Below are 17362 nucleotides of genomic sequence, written 5' to 3'. Positions count from 1 at the left end.
TGACGACATTACCGCTCCACCACCACCGGTTTGCGCTCCCCTCTCCCTTCCCACCCCGGGGGTCGCCGCCGCCAATTTCCTGACCCGGGGGACGCCAAGAACCCGACCACAGACGTAAGAGCCGCGCCGGGTGATCGTCACGAGCGCGCCGCGTTCGCCACTCTCGCCTTTCACCGTCACCTGATGGTAGACCGCGCTGCGGCGTGATGAGCCGGGTTTTACAGACGTTCTGCGTGTGCCGGGCTGAGCTAACAGCCCGCGGTTTGACCAGGACGTTTTGGGTTCGATTTGCCAGCGGAGAAAGCTGTGAGACGGTGGTCATGAAGGGTGAGGTGATGGTTTCGGTTTGTGCTCATAGTAAAAAGCGGAACATGAACAGCATCTTGTGTTTTGGCCTCTTGCGTAATATATTGGCGTGGTTTGAGCATTGTACTAAAGTTATCGCTGTCGTAATTGTGGGCAGCTTTTATTGTGCTACATTGTAATACCGTATTTCGTCTGCTGAACCCTTCCGCACCCTATATATACTCTTACTCTTGCACCCTACGTCGTTCCTACCTCTGCCATTCCGCTATAGGTATTCCTACCCTCGTCCCTTACCCTTCACATCGTTGGATAATCGGAACAATACTAAATGCAAACGCGCACCGAGATGTTTATTGAACGGATCGGGAAGCTCTACTGACAATTCGGTTCGTACCCCGTAAATAGGGTCGCTGGTCGTTGCGGCGCCACGGCCGGGCACAGCTGCCATCTGATCCAGTTGTTGTAGGACATCCAGTCGTAAGGCGGGTTCCCACCGCGCCGTCACAGTTTGAGCCGCGGCCGGCCGATTGGTCCCGATTCGGTCCGTCTGTGACTGAATCGGTCCGCCCGCGGCGGCTTTATAGCCATTCCCAGGAAACCGATGTCGGACATTTTTTTGTCGACTTTCCTTCGTTCTGGAAAATCAATGTGCTGATCCAGACCGACATGGTTCAAATGATCCGAGGAGACGTCTTTTTAGACGGTATATCGAGAGTCAACAGTTTTTTTGCCGCAATGGGTTCCTTATGGTGATCAATCGCTCAAAACAGCATACTCAATACTCACAAAGTGTACCGAATAAAACAACAAAAACGCATTTAATGTTGATGTACCCATGTCTTGCCAAGAAATGCATTTTCTAAGCCATGTGACATGGCATGAGGAGAGTAGATAGCATGTGCTAAGGGGCAGCCACGCCTTTTGTGACTTTCATATTTTGCTGATGTGTCTACTAATGCTCTAACGATTTAGCCCGGCCTGTGATATATGAGCAGTAAATCGCGGTTGCCACAAACGACTGACTGGCGTGTCAGTGCCTCATGGCCGTCACACAGTGACACGGTCACAGCGTGGCCAGTGACACGGTGACACGGTACGTCACGCGGCCCAGTGGAACCGCTCACCACCGCCCCGGCACCCTGGGAGGCCAGCTGGCCTAAATGTGACCGCCGCTCACGGCCGGCACGGATGGACGGCAGACTGCATGGACTGCAAAGTGGCCGCAATGGGGCCAGCCGGACGGCCGAGCGGCGGTCGCGTGCCCGGCGCCGGAGCGGCTGTACAGTCGGACCACCCTCGTACAATGGGGGCTGTCAGCTCTGGCATTCAAAACGCGAGAACCTACATAGTCTTCTGTACTTACATGCTGCTCTGAAGAAATGTTATGGTCTGTGTAGGAGTGTATGGGTTCAGCTGGAACTGACGCGACCATGCTGCCGTGGTTTGCTGGGAAATAAGACTACCTTATTAGTGTCGCACTGTAGGTAAGTACCGTAGCAGTGTATTTTATGTATTATAAGTTTTTGTAATGTTCCCGTACTTGCTTTTTTATTGAGCGCTTAAACGCTGGTTTTGTTGCCAGCAATCTAGGCATGAGGAGAGCTTTCGTCCTGACAATTCCTGGTTATTTTTGCGATCGATAGACAAGCTGTTGAATAATAAACGATTAATCAACAATAAATTAACTCTTAAAACATGGGTTTGTCGCGAGCAAAAACCGACACAGGCAAAATTATGCTGATTATTTGTTGGCTTGCCGGTCGTCTTTCATTAAATCGGCATTCTTTAAGATCGATCACCTACATCAGCGTTATTTTGGAGTTTATTTTTTAAATTATTTTGTACACCGGTCTTTAAAAACTGCGATTTCGTGGCAGCCCATAATCGGTTCGGCTTCCCATGTAACATTCATATGCCCCAGAACTGGTGGGAATATTCACAGGATGAAACTCCAAAGCCTGATGCTACTCTATAATCTTGTTATCATCACATCAGTTCAATGACCGAGAAAAATCGGCCACTAGCGCGCGTGTGCGGACGGGTCCTTTAACCCTCGCCCGCACATGGGGGGGGGGGTTGCCACCCCCCCCAGGCAGTCTTTCTGCTCTGCACTCAACATTTTTAGAGCTAGAAGGCTGATTTTTCGTATAGCTGCTCGTCTATCCTTCCTTGATGTCCACTGAAAATTTCAAGTTTCTGTGATTTTTGGTTTCGGAGATATGACCTTGTTTTTCAGGTCATGTCATGACCCAAATGGCCAATTCTCAACATCTTGCGTTTGCCATGGGCCTTGTGAGCTTTTGACACCCTGATTTCGGCCTTTTTTGCCAGTCTTACCTCCCACCTATCATGGAACATGTTGTTCGACGATGTACAGGGGTCAAGGTCAGGGTCAAGGCATAGACCTCTGTATACAGAGGTCTATGGTCAAGGTCAACCTAGGTCATCTAAGATAATTGCGTTTTAGGCAAGCTGAATTTACTTTTTGTGAAGTTTTTTTTACTGCATTTTTGGTAAAAGCTTCTCAGATCATGATTTCATGTGATATGGACCCAAAAACAATCGGTGCACACATCAGTATACACACAGACACACACAGACATACAAACACATATAATTGACCTTTACCTAACTTGACCTGAAATGACCTCAGCAGCAAAGTTCTGGTCGGATAGTGTGACAAAGAGGTTCTAGCTGGCTTGGCACCAGAAAACAGCATCGTCTTCGGTATTTGATAAGCAGCGCACTTGATATCCAACGGTGACCCAAAACAGCAACATTTTTTAGTTTGACCTGACCTGGAAGGTCAATGACTGACCTGAGAAGGTAAAACTGGGTATCATTGGATTCGTCTCTTCCCAAAGAATCTTTTTGGTCTTTACTGCTAAGCTCTATCTCCAACAGGAACGAAATGGCGCGGGGGGGGGGGTGGCAACCACCCCCCCCCCATGTGCGTTCTAGGATGGGAAAATGGCATGTGCGGGCGAGGGTTAAATGCCCACCGCATGGTCAGGTGTGTGAATGTAGAAACACGGACACGACAGCGAAAGTGTTTGCGTTTCCCGGAGCAGTTTTTGGTGTCTGACAAAAACGCTGGCTGTGCGGCGACCGACATAAAAACGCGGCGCCTCGCTCCGGACATAAACGGTGTATGTAGTGCACGTACTACGGGACGGGGCGCGCACGGGCGCGTACTTTTCACATATATCGGTGTGCCAAGATGAGGCTGAAACCGTCATCTGACATCTGCCCAGATTCACTCGACAGAACAGAGGCAATTGTCCGACGGGTCACGGGATATGAGGCGGAATCTTCTCTATTTCATTCATTCGACCATGAGACTCTTTTTCTCGTAATAACCATGTTTCACGTCGGTTAGCCTTGCATTACGCCAACTCATACCCCTTGATTAACCACCCACTCATACGTGCGTCAACCTAACTGCAGTGCTGGTTTCAGTCCGAAGTATGGCCCCCATAACCGCCCTGTCAGCGACTGCACCCACCGATGACCAGTCCTGACTCCACCCACCCACAGTGCAGCTGGCGCATCCCACACATCCAAATAACCCAATAGACTGTCGGTCAGTGAGTGTCTGCCTGAGCTCAGCCCATGTCAATCCGTACAAACAGACTGGCACATGTTTTTAATGTTGAAGCTCAGTTGAGTGGCCAGACTCAGCGAGTGCCCATGAACCTGCGGTGTTGAGAAGCCCATCCCACGTCAGTGCGGTGGCCTGACTCACTACCGAGTACACACGCCACGGGTCTGCAGTGTTGCCAGCCGGACTGACCCACAGAGGCGGCGACCTCCGGCGGTGGAGCTGCTCTCAATCTCTCCTGCAGAGTACGTCCGCTCCGGACAGGTCGGGTCGGCCGCCGACCTTCCCCGGCCACTGACCGACAAGGTCACATTCCGACCGGAGAAACCGGGCCGTGACCGCGCCGGGCCGGCCTGCATACGGACGGACCTCGTGGAACCCGTGGAAAGGCCCTGCAATCTGCATACGGCCAGAGCTCGTGGATAGGGGACGGTCCTGCCGGAGAGCGTCGGTCCGATTCGCCCCGCATACAGTGGTCTCGGACCTCATGAAAAGGAGCGTCGCCGTCGCAGTGTCAATTTGTTGGAACTTTGGATGTTTTTCTGTCCTCAGTAAATGGTGCAAACTCTATAAACAGTTAATCTTACCGATGGCCTGGGGACAGTTAGCTTTGCTGTATTGTCATATTGCCGGCCCCTACACCGATCCACAGGCATGATCACTCAGGCCACATACTAACAGTCGCCTCTCTTGTCGTTGCAGAGCACCTGAACTGATCAGTGAGCTGGTTTGACCATCCAGCCACCATGTGACCCCGACGAGGCGTGTCCGGGGATGAACGGATCAAATGCCGGTCGTATCCCGGACATCAAAAGCCGTCCGTACCCGCTCTCCGGCGCCTCTACCACCTCGCTCCAGACGTGAGTACCATTTGGCTCTGTACGGGCCGGCGCCGTGATATACCGGCGCCGTGAACCGGTGTCCGTCCCGCCCAGATGAGTTGTGGGCGGTACCGCGCCGCCGCCCGTAGCACCGGCACACCTCCGAGCCGTGAGATCGGCCGGCGATCACCAGATAGCGGTGTAATAACCCCACACCAGCGGCTGAGCGAGGGCCTGCGAGGCACCCTGCAGTTAGGTGACGCAGGTGTTTGCAGATGGATTTGTCATTCGGCAGGCATGGCGTAAATAAGAGCATGCGGATTTATCGTCGAGTAATATGAAGACGTCATCACAAGCTTCATGATTATGCAAGTCTGACATCGAAAAAGCGACTTTCTTATCCCGGATCTATCTCCTCCATGGAATATGGGACATTCTTCTGAGAACGAGGACACAAAGCAAGACGTGGCACCTCCTCGCAGACGGCCCGCTTAGGGGGATTCAGTTTACGGTCCGACACCCGTCTGGTATGTACGTACGCCGGCGTGTGTGACCTGGTCCAATTTGTCGGCGCTACGTTCGCTGGGAGACGTTCTAAAGGCGGCAGAAACGCCGGAGAAATGCGCGACTCTGCCGGCACTCGGCAGAAATGGAGCGTGTCAGTGCCATTGAGCGTTTGACAAATCCCCGCGCTGTACGGCGGTAGGGAGTGTGACAGGCCCGGGTCGCTGGGTCTCTAAGATGCTAGCCAAGCGTTATCTTTTGACCTGCCGATAGTGGGATTGCCATTATCACACCCTGACCTACCCCTGAGTTTCAGTGGAAAGGTGTAACTTTCCCTGAAAACTAATTATCCGCACCCCACTAGTGCCGGCGGCACCGGCAACGTTGTCGGCAGTTACTGGCGCTTGCAGCTACCTGAACCGTGGCAATCAACGATAGGAACGAAATGCTGCCAAAATGTCGATAAATACCACATGGAATACAGCTTGGGATCAATAATTGAAATTGAGGGCGTTGACAAATTAAATATAGAGATACACGATCTAAGATTTATGATAAGCCGTTTTCGCAAATTAATCACCGCCTATCAGAATATTCCAAAACACATCCGCCATTCGCGTACCATTTCTCATCAGCCGGCCGTCGTATTTCATCAGCTAACCAGCCGCTGTCAGCGGGCCGTCAGCGCTCCGCTGATCAACGAGTGTCCTCGCGGCGGTCAGCGCTGAGCGTCAGCGCCGCCCCGCTGACCTGAATCGGCCGTCAGCTGACGGAGCCGCGCCGCACGCCGTCCCGCGCGCGCCACTTTTGCACGCCGTCATGCGTGACGCCGGGAGAGGAGAGGAGAGGAGAGGAGAGGAGAGGAGAGGAGAGGAGAGGAGAGGAGAGGAGAGGAGAGGAGAGGATGGTGGGGGCCGGCGGTGGGGACCGATGGGTCCAGTGTCCACTGCTGTGGTTGGACAATTTTATCGTCTGCAGGTCGTGTTTTCAGTGCGCTTACGCATCGGTGATAGGGCGTATCTTGGATACGACAATGAATGTTGGCGCCTTCCATATCGTTACTTCCAGTAACTGGCGATGTCCATTGGACGATACTCGTATTGCAGGGTAAATCATATAAAGATATGACTTACTGCGTTTAACCCGGCCGGGCCCGGGGGGTAGTCCCAACCACCGCAGCCCGGGGGGGGGGCGTTTTTCGCCCCCCCCTGTCTAACTCCATAAATAAGGGAGCTACGCAAACAAAAGCGATACCAAACGAAAGGTCCTTACGAGACGATTCTAGGGCACCTAAAATTTTTGACCTCAGGTCAATTTTCAAGGTCAGAGGTCAAGGTCAAAGGCAAAAACCGGCACATGTGTAGTGATCTCAAAGTAAGCCTTCTAGAGGACGGCAGGATGCATCAAACCGGCAAAATTGGGTGTCAAACGAAAGAAGAGAATCTGAGGATTCCGAAAATGTGCTCATAATCAAAGGTCAAGGTCAAGGTCACGCCCAAAATTGACCTCAAACTTTGCACTTTTTCGTACATCTTGCGTGCTAACTTCCAAAATGTTTTGAAATGTTTTGAGGCTTATCAGTTCCCTATTTGTGGTTCATCTTACGATACAAGGCTGCTCAAAGGTCAAGGTCACAGAAGAGTATCCTTGCTAGAGGCTATTTCACTGATTCAAGTTAGTAATAATAAATAAGACAATTTTGCCATCCGGAAGCTCTAAATGAAAGCTTAGAGGAAAATAGATGCCAGATTCGTGATCAGCGGGTACAAATTCACCATGAACGACCTTTCATGTGTCAAGGTCAACCAAAGGTCATTCGAGGTCACATGAGGTCAACATAAAATTTGACCTTTTCCAAATAAAATATATATCATTCGACGCGGCTTGACAAGGCGAATGCGATGGTACCACTGCCGTAGCTCTAGGACCATTTTTGTCGAAGTTATTTGCGAAAAACTAAAATCACATTTCGGGGTCGTTGACCTGACCTCTGACCTCAGGTCACCGAAACTATTTTTCTATTTTTCTCTAGGTCAAACGCTACACAACCGTTTTCGTAATTTGTCTTTATCTCTAAAACTCTATTTTTAGCAGCTATTTGAAGTTCGCGTCTGTGACGCCGAAGTTTGCCGTGCAGGGGTTTAGAAAAATCGACCTTGTGACGTCATCAAGGGGGCTAGGTCCAAATTTTTTACTACAGAAGATGTCAAATGGATGGGAGAAAAGGTACTGAAAGTTTCGCCTTCCTATCCCTAATCGTTCGGGAGCTATCGCAAATATTCGCCAGGGGGGCGAAAAACGCCCCCCCCCGGGCCCGCGAGGGTTAAGGTTGTCCATGTCGAATGACAAGCTACCCAGGAAGAGTTCAACTGGCGTCCGTTGTTCACCGAACCGGACATCGAACTACCTTTAGTTGGAGGTGACCGATACAATATTTGACGAAAAACACTTTATATAAAAAGGTTTTCTTTATTAAGTCAACTATAGCAAAACCATCGTCAGTCACTTTGTTCGTATTCATAAGTTATAAAAAGCCAACGACCTGCGAATGGCTTGATGCAAACCACCCGTCTCAACTCTCTAAAAAAGATGCATGAAACATTTGAAACAACACTTGCTAAAAACCTAAAAACCCTCGATTCATGGGAACCTATCGGCGGCGGTTGTAACTCGAAGTACCCGGCTCAGACGGCAGATGTCGCTGCTGCCGCAGTGGGCAGCGGTCCGGGCGGCTCTGTGATTGTGTCGTACACCCCCTCGTCGACATCGTCTAGGGTGTCCTGCGAGTCCCGTCTGGCCACGGTTGGTGGGTGTTTGTCCGGCTCGGCTGCGGGCGGCGCCGGCGGCTGATCCACACAGCCCCGCGTGATGAACTCCGAGAGCTGTGAGGGGAAAGGGAGGACAGGTCAGTGGAGGGACCGGGAAGGCGGGCTGACAAACAGCGGCCATGGACACCCACTGGCGGTCGCAGCCGCTAGCAAAAGGGGGGGCCAAAGTCACACTCGCGGGACATAACATTTGTCCGTCACCGGGAGGGGGGGGGGGGGGTGATCGGCTAATTTTTTACGTCCACGAGGTGCCATGCAGTTGGCATTACTTATGCTTCATCCATCTGATTCTTGCGTGAAATCTTTAAGCTCAATTTAAGGCAAAATCACCAGTTCCATTTCCCGTCCCACGGTGCTTCCACCGGTCGGGCCACTGCACCATGACGACGGATCGGTGTAGCATAGGTATGCTGGAAGGTCAGGCACGCGGATTCATGACCTTACCACTATAAAACAATTCGGAAAAGTACAGATACCTCTTGCTTTGAACAAGCATGTGAAACCCAGAGAGCATTTTCAGACTATGACATTTACCCATATAGGTAACATACCTAGTTATGTGGCGGCGGGAGAGAGTAGGTACACCGACCTCTGGAGACCCCCTACAGGTTCCGAGCTTTCAAAATTGGCATCTGAGGGCCGCGCGCGACTCCTGCGGGGCTTCGCAACGGCTCTATTGGGGCTCACTCAACCTGCCTAGTCCTACTGCTAAAAAGACTGGCCCTGAGCCCTAAGGACTTCATCAGTCTCTGCCAGCCCCAGGACCCACACCGGCTCATGGGGTCCCGACGTCGAAATATGAGGGAATCTGCGCGGGATCATCAGGACGTAAAGTAATCTCGATCAGGACCAACGTAAGGCTGTGCCGGAGACTACGTGAGCCCTCTGATCTTCAGAAACCCACCCATGTATGTTTTCACGTAGAGGCCAGTTTAGGGCCCTCAGAGACCAGTACAGGGCCTGCAAACTATAAAGGCCAGTAGTTTGAGACAATCAGTGACCGAGTTGGGCTCTCAGAGGCTAATGTGGGTCATTACAGGCCAACATGGGCCCTCAGAGGTCAGCGTGGGGCCCTAAAAGACCGGCATGAGCCGTCGTTGGACCCCAGAGGCCAGCAGAGGGCCCTCAAAGGCCAAGATGGGCCCTCCTCAGAGGCCAATGCAGGCCCTTAGAGGCCGGCACCGGGTCTTCAGCAGCCAGTGCGGGGCCCTCATTGGCACCTAAAGGTTCGTCTTGGGACACCACAGACAGAAATAAGGCCACCAGAGACCGGTGTGAGACCCTCAGACGCCGGTTGGGACCCCTGAGGCCGGTTAGGGAACCTCATAGGCCAGATGTGGGGTCTCAGAGGTTGATGTAGGCTCTTAGCGGTCAACGTGGGCGCTTGACCGCCACTGAAGTTCCCTCAGAGGTCAGTGTAGGACGCTCAAAGACCGGTGTGGGAGCTATATTAATAGCTGGATGTGGGTTTTTTGAGCCTCGTGACGATCGAATAATTACCAGGGCCCCATACACCTATATGGGGGCCCATTGGTTGTTTGAGGGGGGGGCAGATGATTTGATGGCCCCCTTTATTGACCTTTGGGGGGGGGGCATGGCCCTGATGCCCCCCCCCCCCCCGCGACCGCCACTGTGTACACATTACACACATGCCTCTGAGATTACATACTAGCTCATGCAAACTCTATGCAGGCCCCGGAGTTCCCACGCTAATCCTTAAGAAACCAAGCCGGCATACGGCGTCACCACCGGGCTTCTGAGGTGCACAGCACCAACCCATGAGGTCTTACTTAAGTGTCTTAGAGCCAATCTCCTTTAGCAGGGCCCACCCACCACTGCCGAAGAGGGTCTCATGCCAGCCATTGCTGGGCCTACGAGAGCCTCAAGTAAACCCACGCTGATATTCCATATAAGATCCGGCCATACTCGTGAACCGGTGCCAGCGACGCTGACCGCCAAATTGACAGAATGCGAAACTGAGCCCACTCATGAGTGAAATTTACGTCCTTTGATGGCGCAAGAAAGAAAATGAAACATACGAAAAGCTTTTCTAGGACTTTTGCTCGATCTGAAAGGTGGGGCCAAAAGATAGTATGGCCCCACCTTTCAGCACCAAAGGGGGGGCCATGGCCCCCGTGGCCCCCCCCCCCCTGGGACCGCCAGTGTGGACACCGCACAGGGCAGGAAAACGAACAACAGGCCGAGAATTCCTACAATAGCTACAAAAGAGCTATTGCTGAGTTGAGCTACAAAAGGCAGAGTGGTTTCATAGCTAAATTTCCCCGTCTCCTCCAGCCTCACCCCCTGAAGGGTGAGCCAGCCGACCATGTTCTCCCCTTTCCATCCTCCCTCTCTTCTCCCTCCCCCGTACTCACCCTCTGCAGGGTCAGACAGCCGACCAGCCGGCGCCGGTCCATCACGTACATCCGGTTGGCGCACAGCATGGCGAACATCTTGTGTATCTGCACCAGTGGCGTGTCCACGTTGACGGCCAGCGGGAACGGGTCGATCTCGATCACCTCGCGCAGCTCAACCTCGCGGTTCAGCTGGCGCCGCCGCCAGGCCCGCCGCAGACGCACCTCGGTCTCACTGGGCTCCTGAGCGGGGGAGGGGGAGGTCAGGGGGACGGGACCCGCCGCAGACGCACCTCCGTCTCACTGGGCTCCTGACCGGGGGAGGGGGAGGTCAGGGGGACAGTGACCGCCGCAGACGCACCTCGGTCTCACTGGGCTCCTATTGAGGGAGGGGAGAGGTCAGGGGGACGGGACCGGCCGCAGACGCACCTCGGTCTCACTGGGCTCCTGAGCGGGGGAGGGCGGGGAGGTCAGAGGGAGGGGGCTCTGTCTTGTTTCGCATGGGCACTTGCTGCACCTATTCAAACCGGTACTTCCAGTTCTACTTTCCAAAGGTCATATATCTTTATAGGTTGTGCGTCAGAAACACCCTAAAACTTTTCTTCCGGCACCTCCATCAAACAGTTAAGACAACATTAGATTTGCCATTCCCACAGACGCCGAAATGACATCCTTCCTTACCGTGCTCTTCATGCCGCTGAAGATGTTGGACGTCCTGTCCAGGGTTCGTTGGAAGAACTGCGTCATGTTCATAGTGTCGCCCTCTCTGTAAAAAAAAAAACAACGAGAAACATCAGAACACAGCGAGAGCAATGCAGTCAAAAGGGTAGGTGTTATGACCGAAATGATATTAGAAAATGATATTTGAATGAAATGATGTTTGGAAAAATGCTGAGCTGTGAAAGCTGGAACAGCTTGGCTACGGCTCCGATCTTCAACAATAACGGCTTTGACTTACATTTACCCGAACATCTAAATTGGTCGCTTTGAATCAATGACGGCAGAAGTATCTATTAGAAACTTGCCCCCCTCCCCCTCCCGAAATAAGATTCGGTGCCGAGCGCACGGCGGCCAAACGCAGTATCCGTCGCGATGGGCAGGATAGCACAGGTGTAATTTTAGTGCGACACCACGTTAATCACACACAACGGTGAGGTGCCTTCAGATTCACCGTATCAAGCGGCGAAGTCAGGAACTCACCGATCCGCGTATTTAAAGCAAACACACAAAGTTGCAAATCATGCTATAAGGCATTCATCGCTACCCGTACAGTAGCGTCGATGTCCAACGTGTTACGTGCAGAAGGCAGGTATGTACATCTTCCTTCGCGAGACGCATACTTTTTCGAAGTCAAATAAATCCGATTGCTACGGTGTTGGGAAGGGGAGGGAACCATGGCACGATACCTGAAATCCATGGTGTAAGTAAGAAGGAATTTGAGAATATACGGCGGTCATGTGAGAGAAACTGAAAATTATGTGTGCTCCCAACGAGGAGATGGGATGGGGACACAGTGCTGCGCCGATGGCGTCAACATTAGAACATCCATTGACATGCGGACATCATCAAACCACACAAATCAGATCGTCTTAGGAGTGAAAACCAACGCAGACCAATCACGCCGTGCCACGCACACAAAAACTCAACAAATGCACACGGGTTAGGAGGTAAGGGTTCGCAGGTGGCGACAACCAGTCCAGACCAAACTGACCGGGACTTTTCTGTCACAAGTCACACTAAACAAACAAAAACCACAAAAAAATGATATCTCCGCCGGGGACGCTCCGAGGGTGTTAGTGTCCTGCTCCGTTCCCTGTCACTGAAGGACGGCAGGGCGATACGAATGTGCTCCCGAGCGCAACCTCTCTCCTTAGACTCTAACAGCTGACCTGACGTGGTGGTCAGGGTCACCGCGCAGTCGCAGTGACCTCCATTGTCGCCTCAGGGTGACCCGCCGACCGGCCGTTAGAGCCGGGGGGTCGGCGGGGGCGCTGGGGTTCCTGGATCGCCATACATTCGTGAGGTGTGCGTCGACCGTATCCACAACGGCGGTAAATGTGAAGGGAAGATTACTTAATAACGAACGATGACGAAAAAAAATGTCGAGAAGTACTGAATGAATACTAAGGCATAAGTACGAGATCACTAACTGCTATAAATGGTGTATAATAATGTCTTGGTGCACCTCATGCTTCTTGCATATTCCATTTAGCATCGCTCAGCTGTCAAATGTGTGATTGTGTCATTGCTTTAAGTACGATCCCAACACCCTCTCCAGCACAATGACTCACCCCTGGTGCAGGTCGGACAGGCTGAACTGGCGGTTCAGCCGCTGCTGGGCGTTCTGCTTCCGCTCCTCCAGGTTCAGGTTCCCGGAGCGTTTGGGCAGCATCTTGGCGATGCCGTCCCTCAGCCGGCTGGCCCGCGAGCAGTTGGAGACCAGCGAGTCGTACACGTCGTTTGGGTCGCTGGCCTTGCGCCGCGGCGTGCCGTCAGGGTGGGTGCTGCTCTGGAGGAGCGCGTCCGAGGCCGAGCGCCGGTGACCCCTGCTGCCATCTGACGGTGTCGCTGTAGTCACATCGCCGCTGGAGATGGCGCTGTCGTCTGCGTCCCCGGCCGAGCCGTTACATTTCTGCGGAGGACATGGTGTAATGTCAGTTATCAGCATCCAACGGACCGAAGAAATGCTTCGCATCGATAATCTGGTGAAAAACAAGTCGTCATATGGACATTCGCATCCAGAGCGTGAAGCGTCACATCTAAAAGAACATCATGAACTTGCAACGTAAAAATCTCAAATATGACGCTGCTCACATCGGTTCCAAAGCCACCGTCTCTCTCCCGCTCCTCCGCACTGACCTGCCCCTCTCCCGCTCCGTTGACCTGTATCTCGGGCGCCATCAGCGGCTCCTTCTCGGCCTCAGAGGTGGCGGCGGCGCTCTCCTCCACCCGCCTAATGACGAACCGCGACCGGCGGCCGCCCGCCGCCGCCGCCGGCTCGTGCGGCGTCTCCTGAACGGTCGTCAGCGGGCCCAACGGCGCCTCCGGACCCGCCCGCTGGCCGCGCACGTTAATGGGTCGACGGGGGACGATCAGATGAGCTGGCCCGCGCTTCCGGGCCATCAGACGTGCCTGCCGGGATAGGGGAGAGGGGTCAGCGATGTCGTCACCCTGGATAGGACTTAAAACTACCTCAGTGAAAGGATTTAGTGTTATGAACGTGAGATCTCTACCAAATATATAATTCCCACGAAAATTACTGACACGGTACGCACAAAGGGACTAACACCAGCCTGTAAGTCATCAGCTTGGGTCGCATATAGCGCAACAGAAACTGGTGCTGATCTGCTCCAACCCTGACCTCACCCTGAGCTAACGCGCCCTACCTTGACGCCGTCCATGAGTCCGGTGTTGACGGTGCAGTACGTCTCCGGGTGGCTGTCCTCGAAGGCCAGCTGACCCGCAGAGTTGCGTCTCGGCAAGGTCGGAGAGGCGGTGTCACCGGCCGGTGAGCCGGGACGGGGAGACGTGGAGCCCGGCCGGTCAATCTCCAGGCCTAACTGGCCCACTGCCGGCGCGTTACGGACGCGGTCCCAGTCCAGCGCCCTGGCGAGTTGGAGGGGGGGGGGGCGGTTACTAATAGGCAGAAGAAGAATATTTCGGCGGGCAGGGACTGACCGGCTGGTATGTTCACTGGTGATGACATAATCTGACGCCAAATTGACTGCATATACACAACTTCCTAGAAATCAATTATTCTTGTAAATGACAAACATTTCTATTAAAAAGTCCTAAGCAGCAAGCAAGCAGGAAGAGAGAATTTGAATGCTTTGGTAAACCTCCTCCGTAGATTTAATAAAGAGAGGTCCAACTCAAAGAAAATCCTTTCACCAACACCGTATCACTAGCCGTCCCAAAGCACACCTCATGATGCCATCGCCCGACCAAACCAACATGCATAATGTAAATGTTCATGAACTTCAATTCAAACGGCACCCGAGCAGCCCAGATAACGCAATGTCAATTCACATACCTACTTACTGGCTGGTGCATCGCAATCTGGCAACAGTTACACATACTGAATCTTTTAACGAAGGTCACATGTTCACGAAAACGAGCATTATAATATTTTAGCATCTTGTAATAGTTATCCTCGACTCTAACGGATCAAGAATCATTACTGTTGTACCATTACTGTTACCTGTTCCGAGCCAGCTTATTTCTACTGGGCCCGCCCGGTGCAGTAGGGGATTTGTAGCTCACGTAATCCTACAGGACCCGTCCGCTGCCGTGGGGAGTTCTAACTCACTTGAAGGCGTTCATGGTGAGATAGACGCGCGGCTTGTCCCTGTTCCAGGCCAGCTGACCCAGCTCCTCGCGGAGCAGGCGGCGGACCCGACGGACGTGCACCAATCCGAGCGGCTCCATGCTCACTGCCGGACGGAGAAGTATAACAGAGGTGAGCACTGAGCACCAACCAAGGCTATAGAACTCCAACAGGGGTGGCACCAACAGGGATGGTAGTTGCCTCACCATTCCAGGCTACATTATCCAATATACAGCACTGGAAACACACTACCAACATAAAAACAGCTTGTTTCGTCAAACGTTAAAAACAGCCTGAAATATTTTCTGTCTGCCCCACACCCCCTCTCCGTCCCTTCTCGTTCCCCAGAGACGCCCTATTCCCCTGCCCCACTCTCCCTTCCTCCATACCTTCGTCGTCGACGAGCGGCAGCACCTTGGCCGGGTCGTGTACGTAGCGCACCATCTTCCTCAGGCTGTTCAGGGTGGCCCGCTGTGTGAACACGCGGAACTCGGTGGACATCAGGTCCTGGGCGCGAATATTGGCGTAACCTGCGGGAGAGGGGGGTCACACATACATTAACACGTTGGACATCAGGTCCTGGACGCGGATATTGGCGTAGCCTGGGGTCGAAAACACGTTAAGAAATGGAAAGCGAGGTGGTTTGGTACCTTGAAACCGTATCATGGGCGCAAAGTAAGCTTAGCGGTAAAACCGCCCTTTAAAGGGACCCTCCCACCTTAACATTAGATTTGAGTTGAGATAGCCAAAATGGGGTCCCTGGCTCACAATTACCGGTTTCGGCACTCACAACATCGAGAAATGCCTTAAATCGGAAATATTGAATTTCAAAATTGCAGCATTTTGATTCAGAGGGGCTAATGCATAGGAATACCCCTCTGAATGTGTGACGTCATCGCAGATATCTAACGATTTTTAAATGTTTGACTAAAACGTTTTGTAACACGCGGTGGTATAGGCTGCTTTGCGCGCAACAAATGCCGCACTTTCAAATAAAGTCGCTAGGAACAGCGGAGATCCCAAAAAGTAAACAAAAATAAAAGTCTAATATCTTGAAAACCGGTGAATATTTTTCGATGAAATTTGGTAGATATTTGTTTTTGCTCTTTCTTAACCAAGCGACATCACTTTCATGCCAATTCATTAACTTTTTTGAAGGTGGGAGGGTCCCTTTTTAAATCTACATAACATTAGCAAAGAAATACCGATGAGGTTATAAGGAGTTTAAAATATCATTCCCATGGGAACATTGCTGAAAATCGATATCTACACAAGCCAACAAGAAAACTGACGATTGGTCCGAAGACAGTATACATAATACCCTTTAGCCGGCTGTCACCCAATTATTCGGGAATTTCATCACATCACAGATGTACGGAACCAATCTATTCGGCCCGCCTGACTATTCCTCTCACCTCCTGGGATTTTGGAGAGCACCATTTTGGGCAGCACGGTGATCTTTTTGGACTTGATGACGCTGTCGAAGAAGGACGGCTGCAGGTGGCGGGCCAGCGCGTTGGCCACCAGCACCGAGATCAGGATGGGCAGCACGTAGGTGATCTGGCCGGTCAGCTCGAACACGATCACCGATATGGAGATGGAGTGGGTGATGGCGCCAGTTAGAGCCGCGCCGCACATACACGCGAACCCGCCTGGGGAAAAGGGGAAGGGACAGGTCAGAACACAGGTCACAGGGGTCAAAGGTCACATAGGTCAAAGTTCACTTATAGTATCGCACAGGTTATTGCTGCACATTCAGGAGAAACAAACTACATTACAACACCAGGTAGGAGTAAAGAGTGCAAAAAATGAGATTGTCAATGCTAAGGAGCAAACGATTCACTAAAGGCAGCCGTACGACTCGAATGGATGCATGATGCGTCAGCTACAGAGGCTTGCGACATTCTTAAAACGTTCGGAATAACAAAAACGTATGTCAACTTGACGGGAAATCGCTCCTTCAGAATACCGATCAACGGTTTATTAAACAAAAACAGCCGGACAAAGTGAACCGATACTGTGTGTGACCCGACATTCACTCGCTGGCGAGGCCAGGGAGATGAAGAAGTAGCAACTCACTGATGACGGCCGGGTTGGGCAGGCAGACCGACATGCGGTACGTGCAGTAAAACTCCCCCTACATACTCGGGTTAATACTCATTACTCACTGATGACGGCCGGGTTGGGCAGGCAGACCGACAGGCGGTACGTGCAGTAAAACTCCCCCTACTCGGGTTAATACTCACTAATGACGGCCGGGTTGGGCAGACAGACCGACATGCGGTACGTGCAGTAAAACTCCCCCAGCAGCCGACCGATGGCCACGCCGACCTTGAAGCTGGGTATGAGCGCGCCCGTCGGCAGCGTCACACTGGCACAGAGCAGCGTGCCGAACGCCTGGGAATAGACAGGAAACGTCACAATGAGGAAAGGTATAGTTCGGGGTTTATCAAAGAGACAGCATCCGTCGACCAAAGACACAGCAAAGACGGTAACAGGGCCCGATCAAAATTCACAAGATTTATGGCTCCTGGCACCGATGAAATGTATTCAGAGCAAGCCCGCTTCCGCTACTGACCCTTCACTCAGTACAAGCTCGCACACTCGTAGGACAGCGCGTG

General features: G+C 52.4%; 1 protein-coding gene and 1 long non-coding RNA gene across 3 annotated transcripts in view; one reads left to right on the top strand and one right to left on the bottom strand.

The window, feature by feature from the left end:
- Positions 1-6069, top strand: part of LOC122384583 — a 39487-nt gene extending 33418 nt beyond the window's left edge. Inside the window, exon 4 of one of the 2 annotated variants that reach the window (XR_006257062.1) lies at positions 4610-6069. This is a non-coding gene — a long non-coding RNA (uncharacterized LOC122384583). The remainder of the gene's footprint in view (positions 1-4609) is intronic. The other variant, XR_006257063.1, reaches the window with a different exon arrangement.
- Positions 6070-7681: 1612 nt separating this feature from the next.
- Positions 7682-17362, bottom strand: part of LOC122384578 — a 29014-nt gene continuing 19333 nt past the window's right edge. Inside the window, exons 12-21 of the mRNA XM_043372119.1 lie at positions 16988-17138; positions 16157-16393; positions 15131-15271; positions 14724-14847; positions 13801-14020; positions 13274-13546; positions 12706-13046; positions 11096-11180; positions 10436-10657; positions 7682-8114 (exon numbers count right to left, since the gene is read on the bottom strand). Coding sequence (XP_043228054.1) covers positions 7917-8114; positions 10436-10657; positions 11096-11180; positions 12706-13046; positions 13274-13546; positions 13801-14020; positions 14724-14847; positions 15131-15271; positions 16157-16393; positions 16988-17138 — 1992 coding nt within the window. The 3' untranslated portion in view covers positions 7682-7916. The remainder of the gene's footprint in view (positions 8115-10435; positions 10658-11095; positions 11181-12705; positions 13047-13273; positions 13547-13800; positions 14021-14723; positions 14848-15130; positions 15272-16156; positions 16394-16987; positions 17139-17362) is intronic.

This window comes from Amphibalanus amphitrite, unplaced genomic scaffold (assembly GCF_019059575.1).
Source record: "Amphibalanus amphitrite isolate SeventyFive unplaced genomic scaffold, NRLGWU_Aamphi_draft 000193F_arrow, whole genome shotgun sequence".
NCBI lineage: Eukaryota > Metazoa > Arthropoda > Thecostraca > Balanomorpha > Balanidae > Amphibalanus > Amphibalanus amphitrite.
Note: the sequence above shows the minus strand (reverse complement) of the source record. Positions and strands in the feature narration are given on the sequence as shown.